This window comes from Syngnathus scovelli, chromosome 2 (assembly GCF_024217435.2).
Source record: "Syngnathus scovelli strain Florida chromosome 2, RoL_Ssco_1.2, whole genome shotgun sequence".
Taxonomy (NCBI): Eukaryota; Metazoa; Chordata; class Actinopteri; order Syngnathiformes; family Syngnathidae; genus Syngnathus; species Syngnathus scovelli.
In genome coordinates this window covers 20949440-20964712 of record NC_090848.1, presented here as the reverse complement: position 1 = coordinate 20964712, position 15273 = coordinate 20949440, and the positions used below count along the sequence as shown (strand labels likewise).

The 15273-nt window shown below is 41.1% G+C and overlaps 1 protein-coding gene across 1 annotated transcript; it reads right to left on the bottom strand.

Moving 5' to 3' along the window:
• Positions 1 to 1674: 1674 nt before the first annotated feature.
• Positions 1675 to 14239, bottom strand: pdpn (podoplanin). The gene is made up of 4 exons (XM_049755235.2): positions 13910 to 14239; positions 5702 to 6091; positions 5486 to 5594; positions 1675 to 4571 (listed from the first exon to the last, which is right to left on the bottom strand). The coding sequence occupies exons 1-4, from the start codon at positions 13956 to 13958 to the stop codon at positions 4565 to 4567; spliced, it is 555 nt and encodes a 184-aa protein (XP_049611192.1). The 5' UTR covers positions 13959 to 14239; the 3' UTR covers positions 1675 to 4564.
• Between the last annotated feature and the right edge of the window lie 1034 nt (positions 14240 to 15273).

The following is a 15273-nucleotide window of genomic DNA, read 5'->3' as shown; positions in this document are numbered from 1 at the left end:
TGACGCTGACCCATGGGGCAGAGTCGTAGGACATTGGGCGGCTGCCTGAAACCACACAGGAGAGCCAGATACAGAGCATCACTGTGCAACTCACCACCGAAAGTTGGATGCCGTGCCTCGGCCCAACGGCAACTTGTGAAAAAGTCCACAACATGCTGTTAAAAAAAAAAAAATGAAAGAAAAACACCAAACTGTCAGCACAGCCCAGCGGGTACAACTGACTCAACGGCTGCTTGCGCTGCCATATTTGGTGGCACCCTGAAATGGGGGTTGTTAGGCCTGAAGGTTATTTGCGGGGCAAAAGCATCTTGAAATTGTTTGCTTTCAAAAGGTATAGGAAGTCTGCCATTTTGCTCTCAAGCAGCCTTTTTGGGGTGATTTTGGTCATTTCCAGGTCTCCTTCGAAAATAAACTTGTTCAAGAGATTTTGTATGATTGCTACCAAATGTGAAGTGGTTTACGCGCTAATCATTTAGCTTCGTACGGTCCTTATATCATCCATTTAGAATACTACTTGAAAATGTATTTATGACCAAAAAATAATTGGGGTCCTTGACCAAACCACGTTAGACAGAAAGTCCCGTAAGATCGAAGCGAGTAAAATCGAGATTTAGGTGTATTGATAAAAGGTCACTCAATAAAGTACAGTACAGTAAATTATATTACCATATGCAGTATATCTAAGTATAATTATTTCAGCCCATCAATGATAATTCACATTCCTGCATGTTTTGTAATTATTCAATATGTAATGTTTAATTTCACATTTGTATGCTTTGTTTTTATGTCTTGCTGCTATGTGTGTACCAAAGAAACCGTTGTTTAAATGTTTCCAATTACCATAACATATATGCTAGTTTACATTAGCACATCTATATCATTTTCCATTACATGTTAGCCTTAAGCTAGTGGACTAATTTTTGATGCAATTATGTGGTTTGGTTAGACATTCTGATGTTTAAATATACAATGGCTAATCCTCTTTTGTATTATGTGTCAGTCACAAAACTTTAATTGGTGTGGTAGTAAGAAATAAGCAATTTGAAGCAAGCATTGCCTCTTATTTGTAGGTCTGGGAAGTAGCCCCCATGATTAATGGAGCTTCCCCTTGACACACTTGTCGAAGGTTTTGTGTGGTGGTTCTGTTTCATGCAAATTGGTCACTACCTCCTATTTCACAGGTCCAATGGACTTTTGCGGCAACAACTACTGGGCTGCTTGTCAGAAGAGAAAAGTGGAATTGAAGTAAGGGCATCATTCGTATTTTCCCTTATGGCGACATCACTTCATCAGCAATCCTCCAAATTATACCTGTCAGTCACTTGCATGTGGACGCTTTGCCTGGCTGCCTAGTTACAGACAGAGAAAGTTGGTGTGCGGGCACTATTGTGTATTTTAGACCCACTGTTTCAGTTCATTTTGTTTTATCTAGATCAAAACGGATTACTCCCAGTCACTTTTTGTAAGTTATAGCTTTTAGAATGATTAGGTGAAATTGTATAATTTCACATGGCACAGCGGATGATCTGTAATCACAGCACAGCAGCTGGAAATCACTATTGACTTGAAACACTGGGTCTTGGGTTTGTCAGGTAAGCATCAAATCAGATACGAGGGCATGGATTTGAAAGGGCTATTCAAACACAAAAAAAGGCCACTCTTCGCACAGCATGGTGTTTTTTATGTGTTTGTTTTTTTATTGAAACAGTAAGAACAAAAGGAATTAAATTAAAGGGTTCCAACCATTCAAACGGCACGCATTAGAGACCTGTTGGTAAAAACAGCACATGGCAAAGCAGAAGGAAGGAAAAACAAAACACGTCTTTGCAAACATTTGCTGTGTCTTAAAGCCTATTCATTAATGATTACATCATTCAGTCAGTGCACATTACGCAAGTTTTGCAAAGCCAAACCAAGACTTAATCTGTACACCCTTTAATGCATAAAGAACAGAACAAAGCAGGCCTGTTGGACTTCAACTTAGTTTGAAGACTGAACGGCCATTCTGCTTATCAGCTATTACAACAATGATCAATATGTGTGAAACTTCAACAGTAGAGTTGTTTCTTTTTAAGAGGTGTCAATAGCAAAAGGGCAGTCAATTCACATTGATAACGCATTCTAACATGGTTCTAATCTACCAGTGTCAGTGGCGCAAATCCTTCAGCGAAATGTCACAGATACATATTCGGGTGTTTTTTATTTTTAGATGGCAGTGTTATAGGAAGCAGAATGTTGCTTTTATTTCTTTCTTTAGTTTTTACAACCCACGCTCTGGCCCACTCTAAGTCAATTTTGTACACAACACTTCTTTGCACAGTTTTCCAACAAAATGTCAGTTAATGTCGCTAAATGAGGAAATACTTGCTAACAGGTCTGGCTGTACCACATGTCACTAATGAGAGCTTGTGCTACGGTACATCAGTGTTGACAAAGTCCCAAGATATTGTGTCTAATTTAAAACCATCGTTATTTACTGCTTTTCGCTTTGCGTTTATTTATTCATTCATTCGTCTTCGTGGGCATGCTGGAGCCTATCCAAGCAGTCAATGGGGTGGTAGGCGAGGTACACCCTGAACTGGTCGCCAGCCAATCGCAGGGCTCATAAAGCCAATGAAGCATTCATGCTCACAATGACATCTATGGACAATTTGGAGGGTTCAGTCGGCCTACAATGCATGTTTTTGGAATGTGGGAGAAAACCAGAGTACTCTGAGAAAACCCACGCAGGCATGGGGAGAACACGCAAACTCCACACAGGAAGGCCAGACCCAAAATCGAACCCTGCACCTCTGAATTGTGAGGCAGACATGCTAACCTGTGCCACCCTTGCATTTAATGATCTCATTCGAAAATCTTTTGTTGCTCGGTTTGTTAGGTAGCAAGATTCTGAATGGGAAATTTTTACACAAATTCAGATAAAAAATAAAATAACATTTTTGTGCAAGTCTGACTAAATGTGGATCATTTCTTTTCTCTTTTTTGCCCACTATTTGAGGCAGGATGGAAAACATTCTGCAGATTATAAACTGCTGATTTAGTTTGATCTTTTCAGAAGGTTGTCAAGCATTTCTCTTGAATCAGGAAGTAGCCTTCATGTGAACAAACTGATGGACAAACACGAATATGGTTTTTCACAATCTTTTCATTTATGTTAGAGAAATATATTTTCTCTTTTTGCCATCATCTCAAAATGGGTAGAATTCGAGTGTTTTTTCTTCATTTTTATAAAAGAAATGTATTTATTTTGTCATTTTTCTCCATTCTTTGTATTTCTTTTCTAAATGGGAAGTAGCTTGCTAGTTAAACAACAATAGCAAAACAAAACACAAAATAGATGGATACACAAATGATATTTGCTTTTTTGACTTTTGAGTCATAATAGAAAGTCTTCTGTCAGGCATTTTGGTGGAGAAAGACTCCTGCAAACTAACAAACAAAAACAAATATAGAACTTCATATTGTTACTTTTGTTAGGAAATGTGTTTCTTTTTCCACAGTGTAAATCAAAGTAGAAGCATTCCCACTGACCAAGAATGCAAATTAGTGGGGTACTTTTTGTCTATTTGCAGAGCCTTTCATCAGTCTTCAAACTAGGAAGTAGCCTGTACTACAAAATTCCTGACAAACAAACACAAATTCAACTTTCAATGGAATTTTCTCTGCTTGCCATTTGAGTCATGGTAGAACTCCCAAGATTTGGAAAAGTTCATTTTGGCTAAGCCTTAACTATTCTGTCATTTGTCTTGAACAGAAAGTAGCATGTTAACTACAACTTAACAATAAAGTATGGCACTCCATAATGTTTTCACTTTTGTGAAAGACATTCATTTTTTTTTTCTGCAATGTAAATTATGAGTGATGAATATCCACCACCAGAAAATGCAAATCAGCAGAGTCGTTTTTGTCTAATCCTAAATTTTACATGAGTCTTCTTAAACCAGGAAGCAGCCTGCTAACAAACAAACAAACCAAAATTATGGTGCCCGTTCATATCTTTCACTTTTGTTATAGAAATGCATTTCTCTGTCCACAGTGTAAATCACCCTCGAATCATCCGCCCTACCCCAGAATGCAAATTGGTAGGGTCATTTTGCCCAATTCTTAATATCTTAACGTCAGCATTCTTGAACCAGGACGTAGCCGAGCTAACAAACTGACGAACGTCTCAATGGAAGTTTCCCATCCCAAAATTAAAAAAAACCAACCTAAATCTAATTACTATATCACTATAGCGCTGATGCCAGATCACGTCTTACTGAGCAATTCTTTTGTGCATTATGTTTAGAGTATATCAATAACTCAATTGGCTTTGTGGTCGGGGAGGTAAATGAGCGACATGACTCTTGTCTTACATACTGTACATACAAACTATCCTCCCATCCTTTTCTTCGAGCAACATAACGGTTCGAGTCCTGCTTAGAATCATTAGGTTCTTGTGTTATAATTATTCTTAATAGCTGTTTTTGTTTAATTGATTGTAATTGACCTCACAGTTCAGTAGTTCAGAATTTCCAGAACTTTGACAGCTCCTGCTGCTTGGCCGCCTTCGTCTTATTCTTCTTCAGGGGCTGGGGAAGAGAAGGAAAGCCACTGTCACTCAGGAGATCAAATTTCAGGGGTTAATTTTTGTAATAGCAGTTAGATTGGGTAAATAAAAGTTACCAGTGGTCATTTTAGGGGGGCTATGAAAAAAATGGAGTGAGCAAAATTGGGTCTTCATGTGCAAATTGGAAATTAGACAGTTAAAAAAAGATGTTTTTTTGTGACGATGATCTGAATCAGATTTAGAGAGAACTGCGGTACTGTGGTTATATTGTAAATGATTAGCTGAAAGTAAAATATACAGGGGTGGGGGGGGCGGTGTAAGGTTTGGGGGATGGGGTTCTGAAAATCACAGAAGCCATTACATTTTCTTTTTTCACTGGCTTTTTGTTGCTGGCAAACCTGTGGCACACACACACACACACACAAATGCACACAAATACAATTGCATCACCAAGAAACGCACACAATAAAAACAAAGCAAAAAGAACATAAAAAATAACAACAGCAGTGACAATATTCATAATAGCAAATAATAATTAATATATAAATAAATAAATACATAATTTCTCATGAATAAAAAACATGCTTCTAAAGCATGGGAAACTAAACTCAGGTCCTCTGGCTTTTGTGTTTAAATACATTCAAACGTACTCGAAAATACATTCAAACATACTTGTGTCATACTTGAAGCTAAATGCTACCATAATTTGTTCGGCATTCTTTTCCCCATAATGCAATGGGCTACTTACTTCCATGTGCGCATAGTTTAAGATAAATACGTATTTGAATACATTCAAATGTATTTGCCTATCAAAATTTCACGCTTCCGTAAATCTGTGATCAGTGAACCCAGATATAAGTATTTACTGTGATGTAAATACTCATATCCATTCAGTCAACACAAGATGACAATTTGAAATTACAGCAAGGTACTCACGAGTATTTTCCCATCCTCTTCACAACAGCAATCACTACGGCAATGACGATGACGACCGCCAGCAGAGCGCCAATCACGATGCCGACAACCTGGCCCGAGCTCAGGCCTTCTGCAGGACACAAGCCAGAGTGTTCGGGACTGATTCTCAAAGTTTTATTAGTAACAGCTAAGAACTAAAAAGTTAAATACAACTGAACTCATCTATTCAGTGCTCACCCTCTACACCATCTTCAACAACCACCTCGTCCGCCGTGTCCGCCTTGACAGCTTCTGTCCAATGAGGGATGACCTCAGCATCTTCGGGGGCCTCTGTAGGGCCGCTCTCCACGGCAGGGGGCTCGGTGTTAAGGGGTTCGGCGGCCTCAGTGGCAACTGGAGTGAGTGTTTCGGTCTCGACGGCGGGCTCCACAGTGCTGAGCGTCACCTCAGCAAAGGGCCCCTGAGTCGTGACGTCCACCACATCTCGTTGTTCAGCCGTCACTGGGTGGGCTGACGGAAGACCGGTGATGACATCAAGCTCTTTGCTGGCCTCTGTGGCCTCCAAGGTGACTTCTGCTACGGAGTCGGTCGCCACATAGTCAAGGTTTGTTGGGACCACCGTGGGACCTAAAGAGCAATCATTTTAACATGTCACACGTTTGCTGTCAGCTGCAGGCTTTTCTTTTTGTATGTTTTCAATTGAAAGAAGTATGACATAAACTACAAGGACCATAATTAACATTGGGAGTTCTGCAGTTAGGGTTGAAGGGAAGATGGTGCGGTTTTTCTTTCTTTCCAATATAGGAAGCATTTTATGTTTAATACAGATCTATGGTTCACTTAGAAATGCAAATGTTTTTTGTTTTTTTACCGTTAATATGTGTGTTCTTAGAATCATTTTGAACTTTTATTCATTTTCAATATCTGAGTGATAACTTCCTTCCATTCCATTACTCAGTCACTTTAACATACCTGTTTTATACTATGATTAGTAAAGTAGTTGTATTCTGATTTGTAGTAAATTTAGAATTTTAACTTTATTCCAATTAAAATCAACATTGATCCCCTCTGATGGATTAAAACATTAAGTCTGCTTAACTGCTTAACATTTAATTACCCTTTAAGGCATTTTCCCCATGCCAGAAATTTCGTCTGGGTACAGTACTGTATCCACAAAGATATATTAACATTCTCTTTCGTCCATTTCCTGCATAAACATTCTGTTTTCCATTTTTTCAAAGCAAATAAAAATGACAGGAATTACATTTGCCAGACATGCCACCTAAAGCCCTTACAATGCATAGTAGACGAACAGCAACCATGTGCTGTACAGCAGGACAACACATTAGACACATGAGTTGGGCACAAGTCAAGGAAGTCTCCGAGGGCCTCGCAAATCTTTGGGTAACCCGAGAGCTGCCGCTCACTTTGGAGCTGAGGACCTTACATACCACTCTTCTCCTCTTACTGCCCTCTTGGACAACTCAAACCTTGTGTGTGAATGTATTCATTGTTGGACTAAAGCCGCCATGATGGCTGCCTGCCTCATGTGTTGGCCTGTATTCCGACAAGCCCGACTCACACTGAAGTGATCCTTCTCCGTCACTACCACCATTCTGCCCCAACAATGCTGTGATGTCAGCAATGAGATGGAGTGATATTTTGGGATAGGAATAACTGAGAGAGCGAGACTGTGGGCCCATTCATGGTGCCCAAAAAAAACATTTCCTTCCATGGTATATAAAGAAAAAATTGCCTTCTGCTGCAAAATAATTCTGATGCAAGCAATGGTTTAGCTGCAGTGGGTATAAAGCCAGACATTCAAAAAACACTTCAGGTGGCCACCATTATCTCCTGAGCTCAACCCTATTAGGAACCTGTGGTGCTTCCTTGAAAGTTAGATCTATAAGAGCAGATGCCACCCCGCCCCCAAACAGCATCTCTCTGTGGCATTTGGAACCCCTCGTAATGAAGAGACATCACAGCGTCATTAGACCGCCATCGCCAAAGGTCAGCTCACCCCACCCTCTGATGTAATAATGCACACATCTTCAAGCGATCCCTCCATCCTGTCTTTCAGGCCCTGTGCGCCCCAACATGCCACATCCTCTGCCTCATTTCCTGTGGAGGGAGCCATGCTGCACAAGTTGATGAGTGAGGAGCGTGCGGCCAGCCTCTGCAGTTGAAAAATGTGGAAGTGTTCAAGGCCACAGTCAGGCAGGGCCACAAATGGATATTTATTACTACTGGAGAGACAGACAGACAGACAAACAGACAGAGAGAGACAGACAGACGGACGGACGGACGGACAAATAGACAGACGGACAAATAGACACAGACAGACAGACAGACAGACAGACAGACAGACAGACAGACAGACAGACAGACAGACAGACAGACAGACAGAGAGAGAGAGAGAGAGAGAGAGAGAGAGAGAGAGAGAGAGAGAAAGAAAGAATCTCAGGGAAATCAGTTACAATTTTAAGAATTGTTTGCCATGGTTTTAGCGGTGACTATATTCCAGGCAGTAGACACCCACACTATTTTGTTCTGATCCATGTTTTAAATTTGATACAGAGCAGGAATTCAAGAGTGAATATTGGGGCCATGCTTAAATAACTGCCAGTGGAATAAAATTGCAATATTATTTTGGTATACACGATAAAAGATAGTTGTGTGTGTATCACTCCATTTGATGTAATTATTACTTTCAATAATACAACCATATTCTCATAACTTTATGTTTTTGTCATATTATTGAGTTGAGGGCAGATAGGGGTTCTTATCCTATCTGATTTTGGGCAAAAGGCAGACTACCCCCGGATTGATGGCCAGATAATTACAGACCTCATCGAGAGACAGACAAACGTTCACTTACACAGTACTGAGTGGGAACTGAACCCACACTGTCTGCAACAAATTTGGAATTAGGAAAGTTACAGTCTATCACGTTATGTAACTATTACTTAGGCTTTATTTATTTAAATTGTTGTTTTTAATAGGAGGAGAAATTGAATGACATTGACTAGCTTTGTGGTATTGTTCCATATGAAAGCTATGAAAGCCATGCTTTGGGGTGAACAAGAATCTTCCATTATGAGTTTTGCAGCTGTGCGAAGACATGCATCTGTCCTAGTGTCTTTCATCGAGGTCTGCGCTATGAAGCCGCCTTGAGCTCAACCTGAACATTACCCTTCAATAAGCCAAGCTTCATCCCGCCATGATCAACATTTTCCCAACCACAACTGAAAGCTTGGCCTGGACAGGGCTGCGTCCAAATCAGGGAGGGTACATTTCAGCTGCACCAAAATTATGGACTAGACTCAACTCGGGTTGGCCTGAAATGACTTCTCAATGGAAAGAAAGAAAAAAACAACAACACGCTTGACTCTTGTACTGCACAATATCTGAAACTTGAAAGTGGCCAATGTGCCAAACTTTCCCCAGTACAGACCTAAATACCTTTACTTGAAATAACTGAAAATTCTCTATATGGCCCAAAATAACTGCGCATCAGGGATTTTGTCTGACAAGAAGTGCATCTATTTCTGGTCATGTGCCAGCCGAACGGACGGATGGCTGCGCTCATTAGCAACAGGCGTGGTAAATAGAAGAAAACATTTGTTTCCATTGAAAAGGAAGGGGGTTTCGAATGGAGCCTCAGACCGTTTGTTTGGAAGGCCTGTAAGCAAAGATAAATTGGCCTTACGCTATGTGTAATCACCCAGACCACCAGCACCACTAACAATCGCTTCATTATGTGCTCAGTTCCCACAATTAGCTCTGAGTAGTATTTCCTCTCTCAGTGTCGGCAACAGTGGGCACGCACAGGCCCTAAGATCAGTGATGCATACATCCCTTCTGCTTTCTATGCCTTGTAATCTACATGATGCCAGTCTTCCTTGGCTACTCCCTGAGGAGTGCACCATGGCAGCTGAAGCCTTTGAAGAGGTAAAAAGCCGGAAAGGGGAGGGTTTCCCCAAACAGATCCTTCTCGTGCAACATCAGACCCATGCCACTAACTACAGCAGGGTTGTCATTTTTGTTGGGGGCCACATCGTAGTCATAGTTTCCTTCGGCGGGCCATTATGACTGTCAACCCAAATAAATGTATGAACGTCTTATATTATATATAGTATAGGCTACACAACAAACTGATTTAATAACTAGTTTTGAAATCAGAGACTAGTAAGAACTGTTTACATTTTTAAAAGATGAATGGTAATAAAGAAATGCTAGAAACAGCTCTATTTTTTAAAAGTGAAGACAATTTGCAATTTTAGTATTGACACAAAATAGATAAACAATTTGTCTTTGCGGGCCAAATACAATTACACTGCGGACCAAATTTGGCCCGCGGGCCAGAGTTTCAAATCGATGCTGTCGAGGAGGACACCAACTAATACTGAAAGTTGAAATGCTCATGATTATCATTTGTGATTGACAGCGAAAATCTTGGTACAGTAATCTTTCACATATATGGATTTCACTTTTCACAAATTCCTCTATTGGCTTCTTTTTTATTGGTTATGGATGTTTCTTTGCTATTCATTGCAGGGCTTACTGTAACATTAAATCTAAATAAATTATGTTTCCTTTGATTGATATGTCAAAGTTTGATCAATAGACTATCAACTGAGAGCTTCTACTGATTCAAGTAGATGTACTGAAAGAGCAACGCTCGATGGACCGAGGAAGTTGACCGGGAGCATGAAGACACAGGCAGAAGAGTCACCAGTCTTAAAAGAAGTCTTAAACACAGATCTATAAAAGTGGAACTGCTCGTTTCTGTCAGATGATACGAAAGTAAAAAAAATAGGCCTACAAACTAGCAAAATCGAATACAAATCCAGAGGAAAACTTCTTCTGACAGAGGAAAAGGCCAAAGATGAGAGGAGAGCCTCCAACTTTCAAGTAAAATTAATCTTGCGAAGACAGACTAGCAGCAGCTTTCCTAAAACATTTTTTTCCCACACAGCGAATTCGCAGACATCAAGCCTACCTTGCGTAATATGTCACAAAATGATCATAAATAAGACAATGAAGCCTTAAAAAATGCAACCCCTCCAAAACTCTTGAACACCTTTCTCCCATTTCCAACAAGAGTAATTATTTTTCTTTCTTTTTTTCAGTTATTTATATGGTGCTCCATCAAACTATTGTTGTTGATTCAAGGAGCAAAACAGAGTTGGGGACTGGAATAAAAAAAATGATTTCATCTGCTTACTGTATATTCTCTTGTTCCATCCAAGTGTTAAAAATGATGAAAACTGCAATTGTAGTAGAAATCATCAGCCAGAATGAAACACAAACTAATGCAAAGGCTTTTGCTGGCCACATTAATCATGGCCCTAAAGTTGGACACCCGCTGGGAGGATGAGACAATAAACCAGTAGAAACATGAGAGAAGGGAGTACAACAGGCTGCATCCATTACAGTCAGCTGTCAATGAGGCCCCCGCCTCGTGCGTAACAGTCAAAGTGTTGTCCGGGAGGTGTGAGGGAGTGTGTGCACGTTTAACCTCAGGAATGTTTTTAGGGTGCTGCTCAAGATAGACACTCAGCCCATGTCGGGTCGTGCCATGCACCGCGCAACTCACATCTGATTTGAGCCCACGTGTGGAATATTCTCAGCCTTAGTGTTGTCAATACACCAGGTAAGAGATGTTGCATCTGGAGTCTATCGTCTCCAGCAAACCTTTCATCTAGTGACTAAGACATCTGAAAACAAGTAGCGGTACCCCTGGACATGACACTATATCGCTCATACTCATTAGGGTCGCGATAAGCCTTTTCTAGCTGACTTGGGGCAAGAGGTGGTCATCGGCCAATGACTGACATTGCTCTGGTCCAGTGCTGTATCTTCCCTGACAACCAGTTAGGAAACAGGATGGCAGAACTTAAAATAAAACTTTTTTCCTCCACGAGATACCACAATGCTGAAAGCCTACAAATGTCCAGAATGTTTTGGTCAAAGGTTTGAAGAAAAACAACAGGTTTAAATCAAGCTTCTTAAGCCGTTTCTAATCCAAACTCCAGCCCCGCACACTGCGTAAAATGCCCACCCAATTGAGTAATGTGTTCCTGAGTCAGCGTCTCTCTCTCTCTCTCTTTCCGTCTCTCTCTCTGTTTTGTCTTGCTCTATGCCTCACCCACCAGCACACGCACAGGACATGCCAGACACATGAGACATACAGCTGTGGTCCGTTGTGTAAAACGATTCAACTCTCCTTCTTTGGTCTTCTCTGACTTGCCCTTTGTTGTGAGAAGTGGTCGATCAACACCGTGAAGGAGAGCCCTAATATGTTGTTAATTCAAGTCAAGTGGTGTTCGCTAATGCTGATAACTTGGCCTAATTTGAGCATTCCTCTACTCTGATCAAATTTAGAAAAGCCCTATTTAGTGGATGTCTTTGGGAAATTATCATGACTGGTACGGTATGTGTTAAAATTAATTTTTCCTTCCCCCATCTGCTCGGAAAATATTTGGGGCCGATCATCATAAATGTTGACCATGTTCACTATTTCCACTCACATAAGACAAACTTTCCTATTAATATGGAAAATTAATGTTGACCATGTTATTAAAGAAAATCTTTCTTTCTCGACTCTACTATGGAAGAAGAACAATTCAAATAAATCACCAAAAGCTCCATTTGTGCTCATGATGAGTGTAAACTTCTGACCACGACTACATGTGCTCATAAGATCTGATACTTCAGTCAAGTCGCTAAAAGAGCAACTGCTCCCTAAACAGATGTTTCTTTCTGCTACTAAAAGGATTCATGAGTGGGAACATTTTCTCCCGCATGGAGCTTTAGTGCCAGCCTCATATTTGGAGTATGAGCGCCACATTTGAGTCATTTCTAAAAGTGGGCCGATGACCAAAGGGGCCACTGACCTCTCTTGTCAGCAGCCAGATGTGACGACAATGTTATTAGCCTGCAGAGGCAGACAAAACTCATTAAGACGGAGACTGCAGGAGGGAGGGGGGAGGAAGGAGGCAGGCAGTGCTGTGCTTTTACGGGACACACAAGCGCAGGCGTTTAAAATGTTGAAGAGCTGTTCTCTGTGTTTCCAAACACTTTATGGAAGTATGCAATCAACAAACAGACAGACAGACAAAAATCTAAATCTACCTTTGTAGACGACCCTGCCAGCTTGGATGTCCCTAGTAGCAAAAGCGTGTGCTCTCGGACAGAGGACTCTGTACTCAGGTGAGCTGGGTTTTGGGCACTCTTGACAGTCAGCAACACCTGTCCATTGGGTACTGCCCAGGCACCGGCTCGCTACATTCAGTCTTTATGTACGTATATACTACAGGTTATATAGAATTGCTCTCTGCACATATCTTCCGAAATAAAAATGTGGACACTAGGATTTTAGCTGTTATCCCATGTGTAGCCCCTTACCCACCTATAAACCACCTAATACATACAGGCCAAGGAATAGTTTGTGAAAGAGGGCGGGGTGCCCCTTAGTGCGCTTGCATGCTCTCCCTCTATACCCATACTGCCTATATGTTCTCTTTATAATATTCTATTAATAGAAGGGGCTCGAATAAGTGAAAGCCATGAGGCCGCAGAGCTCCTCCGTTGCACCCCCAGCCCTCCCCCACTTTCACTTGGTGTGCAAATTAGAACAGTTAATATAAGAGGCTGCCATTTCGTTTGCAGACAATGTTGAGCTTTTGGCAAGAAGTAAATATGTCTGATTATAGCTAATGACTTAATTTGACTAATTATGAATTTAGTGTTTATTGGGGCAACTACAAATTCAATCATTTTCGAGAGCACTTGTCCCGTTTATGGCTGCAGGTGAGGTGGAGCCTATCCCAGCTGTTTTGGGGCGAAAGACACAGGTTGCATACACACATATCACCTGTGAACAATTTAGAGTTTTCAATGAATCCATATAAGGACAGGGAGAACACCCACACTCCAGGGAAACTCTGAGCAGGGATTTGAACCCAGGACCTGTCGACTGTGAGGAGAATTGTTAACCACGAATACACCACGGTGTGTGAGTTAAGATATAATTTACATTGATAAGTTAATGACCTATTTATCATGACTAAAGACAACAGTTTTCAATAACTGCTGGCTCACTTTATTTTGCAACTATTGCTATAATTACACAGATGAGAGGCGTGCCATAGAATATTTTAACATGGTAGTTTGTTTTCATTGTTTTTATCAAATGACTTGGAAACACTTTATAAAATCTGAATGAGCTTGCGAATATCTGATAAGGATGATAAGGCGAAAAAGGGATCATAAAGGTAGCCCTTTTTGCAAAGTGGTAGTACACTAGACTGGCAAAATGAGGGATTCAGGCAGACAAAGGAGCAGCGGCGGCACATGGAAGCAGCAAGAGCGGACACAGTGTGCTCATGGCAGGATGGCCACTCAACTTTTTTGGGGGAAAAAGGAGACAAGTTCACTCACTTGCATGTGTGGAGGCACAGATCAACAGGAGCAGCAGCTGAACATTCATGGTGGTCAAGTCTGGTTCCTTGGTTTAATGACGACAACCGGATGTCCTCACAGCATCAAACGCAGAAGCTGCTTTCCGATGGGACCTCCCTCCTTTTCCAAAAAAATGAATGAAAAGAAAAGTGCTGAGATCCAAATGGAAGCCCTTGAAGTCGGGATAAGAGAGGTGCAGTGTGGAAGTGAAGGAGGGCAAGGAGAGAGACTGGTCCACAGCAGACAGAGAAAGAAAGAGGGAGACTGTGAGCTGAGAGCAAAGAAGGGGTGTGGACACGGGTTTGTGCGCTGGCTGGGTGGGTTTTTGTCAGGGGGCAGGTTTGTGTTGGGAGGAGGCTGACTGTGAAGAGGTGGCTCTGTAAAATAAGCACGCGCGCACAAACACACGCGTGTGCACACAAACACACGCACGCACAAACACACACGCATGTGCACACAAACACACACACTATAGCTACTTAGACAGTAAACACTCACCTCTATTTTGGGGTTCATATTCCCCAAATTTGTTTGCCATTTGTTTGCCCTGTGTGGAAACTCACCTCTTTCTATTTCTGTAAAATGCCAAAAGACTGCACTGAAGCCCTCAATGTAAAGAGAAAAGGTGTAATTGGTGTCAAGGAAGTCTTTTGAAGGGAACCTTCCCGAGTGAGGAAAGCCTTGTATTTTGGGATGGAGCTAAATTTAGCCTGGGGTGTAGTAGATTGTATCTATGACAGTTTTGCATGTAAGCATTTTTTTATGAATCAAATTTTATTTTTAAGGGTAACGAATAAGATCATTTTGAAAGGGTAAACAGTTCTTTTTTGTAAACCGTAATTTGAAGTCCATTTGTGGTTAGAACCACTTAATTAGCCTAATGAGGTCACAAGATGGCGGCAAAAGATCCACGATGGTGTTCCTTGGGGGTAGGCAAATCTGGTCCTAAAGAGCTGACCAACAGTCATGTACAGTCATTCCTCACTATATCACGGTTCACCTTTCACAGCCTCACTACTTCACGGATTTTTTTCACAGTGCATTGTGATATGGCTTCAGATGAAAAAGACACTACAGAGCGGAGTCAGGCCACCATGTAGTACGTACTGATGATATTATTTTACTGTAGTAATCTGGAAGGAAGTGTTTACTTCTCTTTGTTAAACAAATGCTTTGGCCTGAAAACAAGTTTTGTCCTTTGGTTTCAATGTTATACCTGTATAATAACGATAAAAAAATAATGGTTTCTACTTCACGGATTTCACCTATCACGGGTTCTTTTAAGAACGTAAACCCAGCGAAAAATGAGGGATTACTGTATACCCAAGTAAAGATTACCAGAA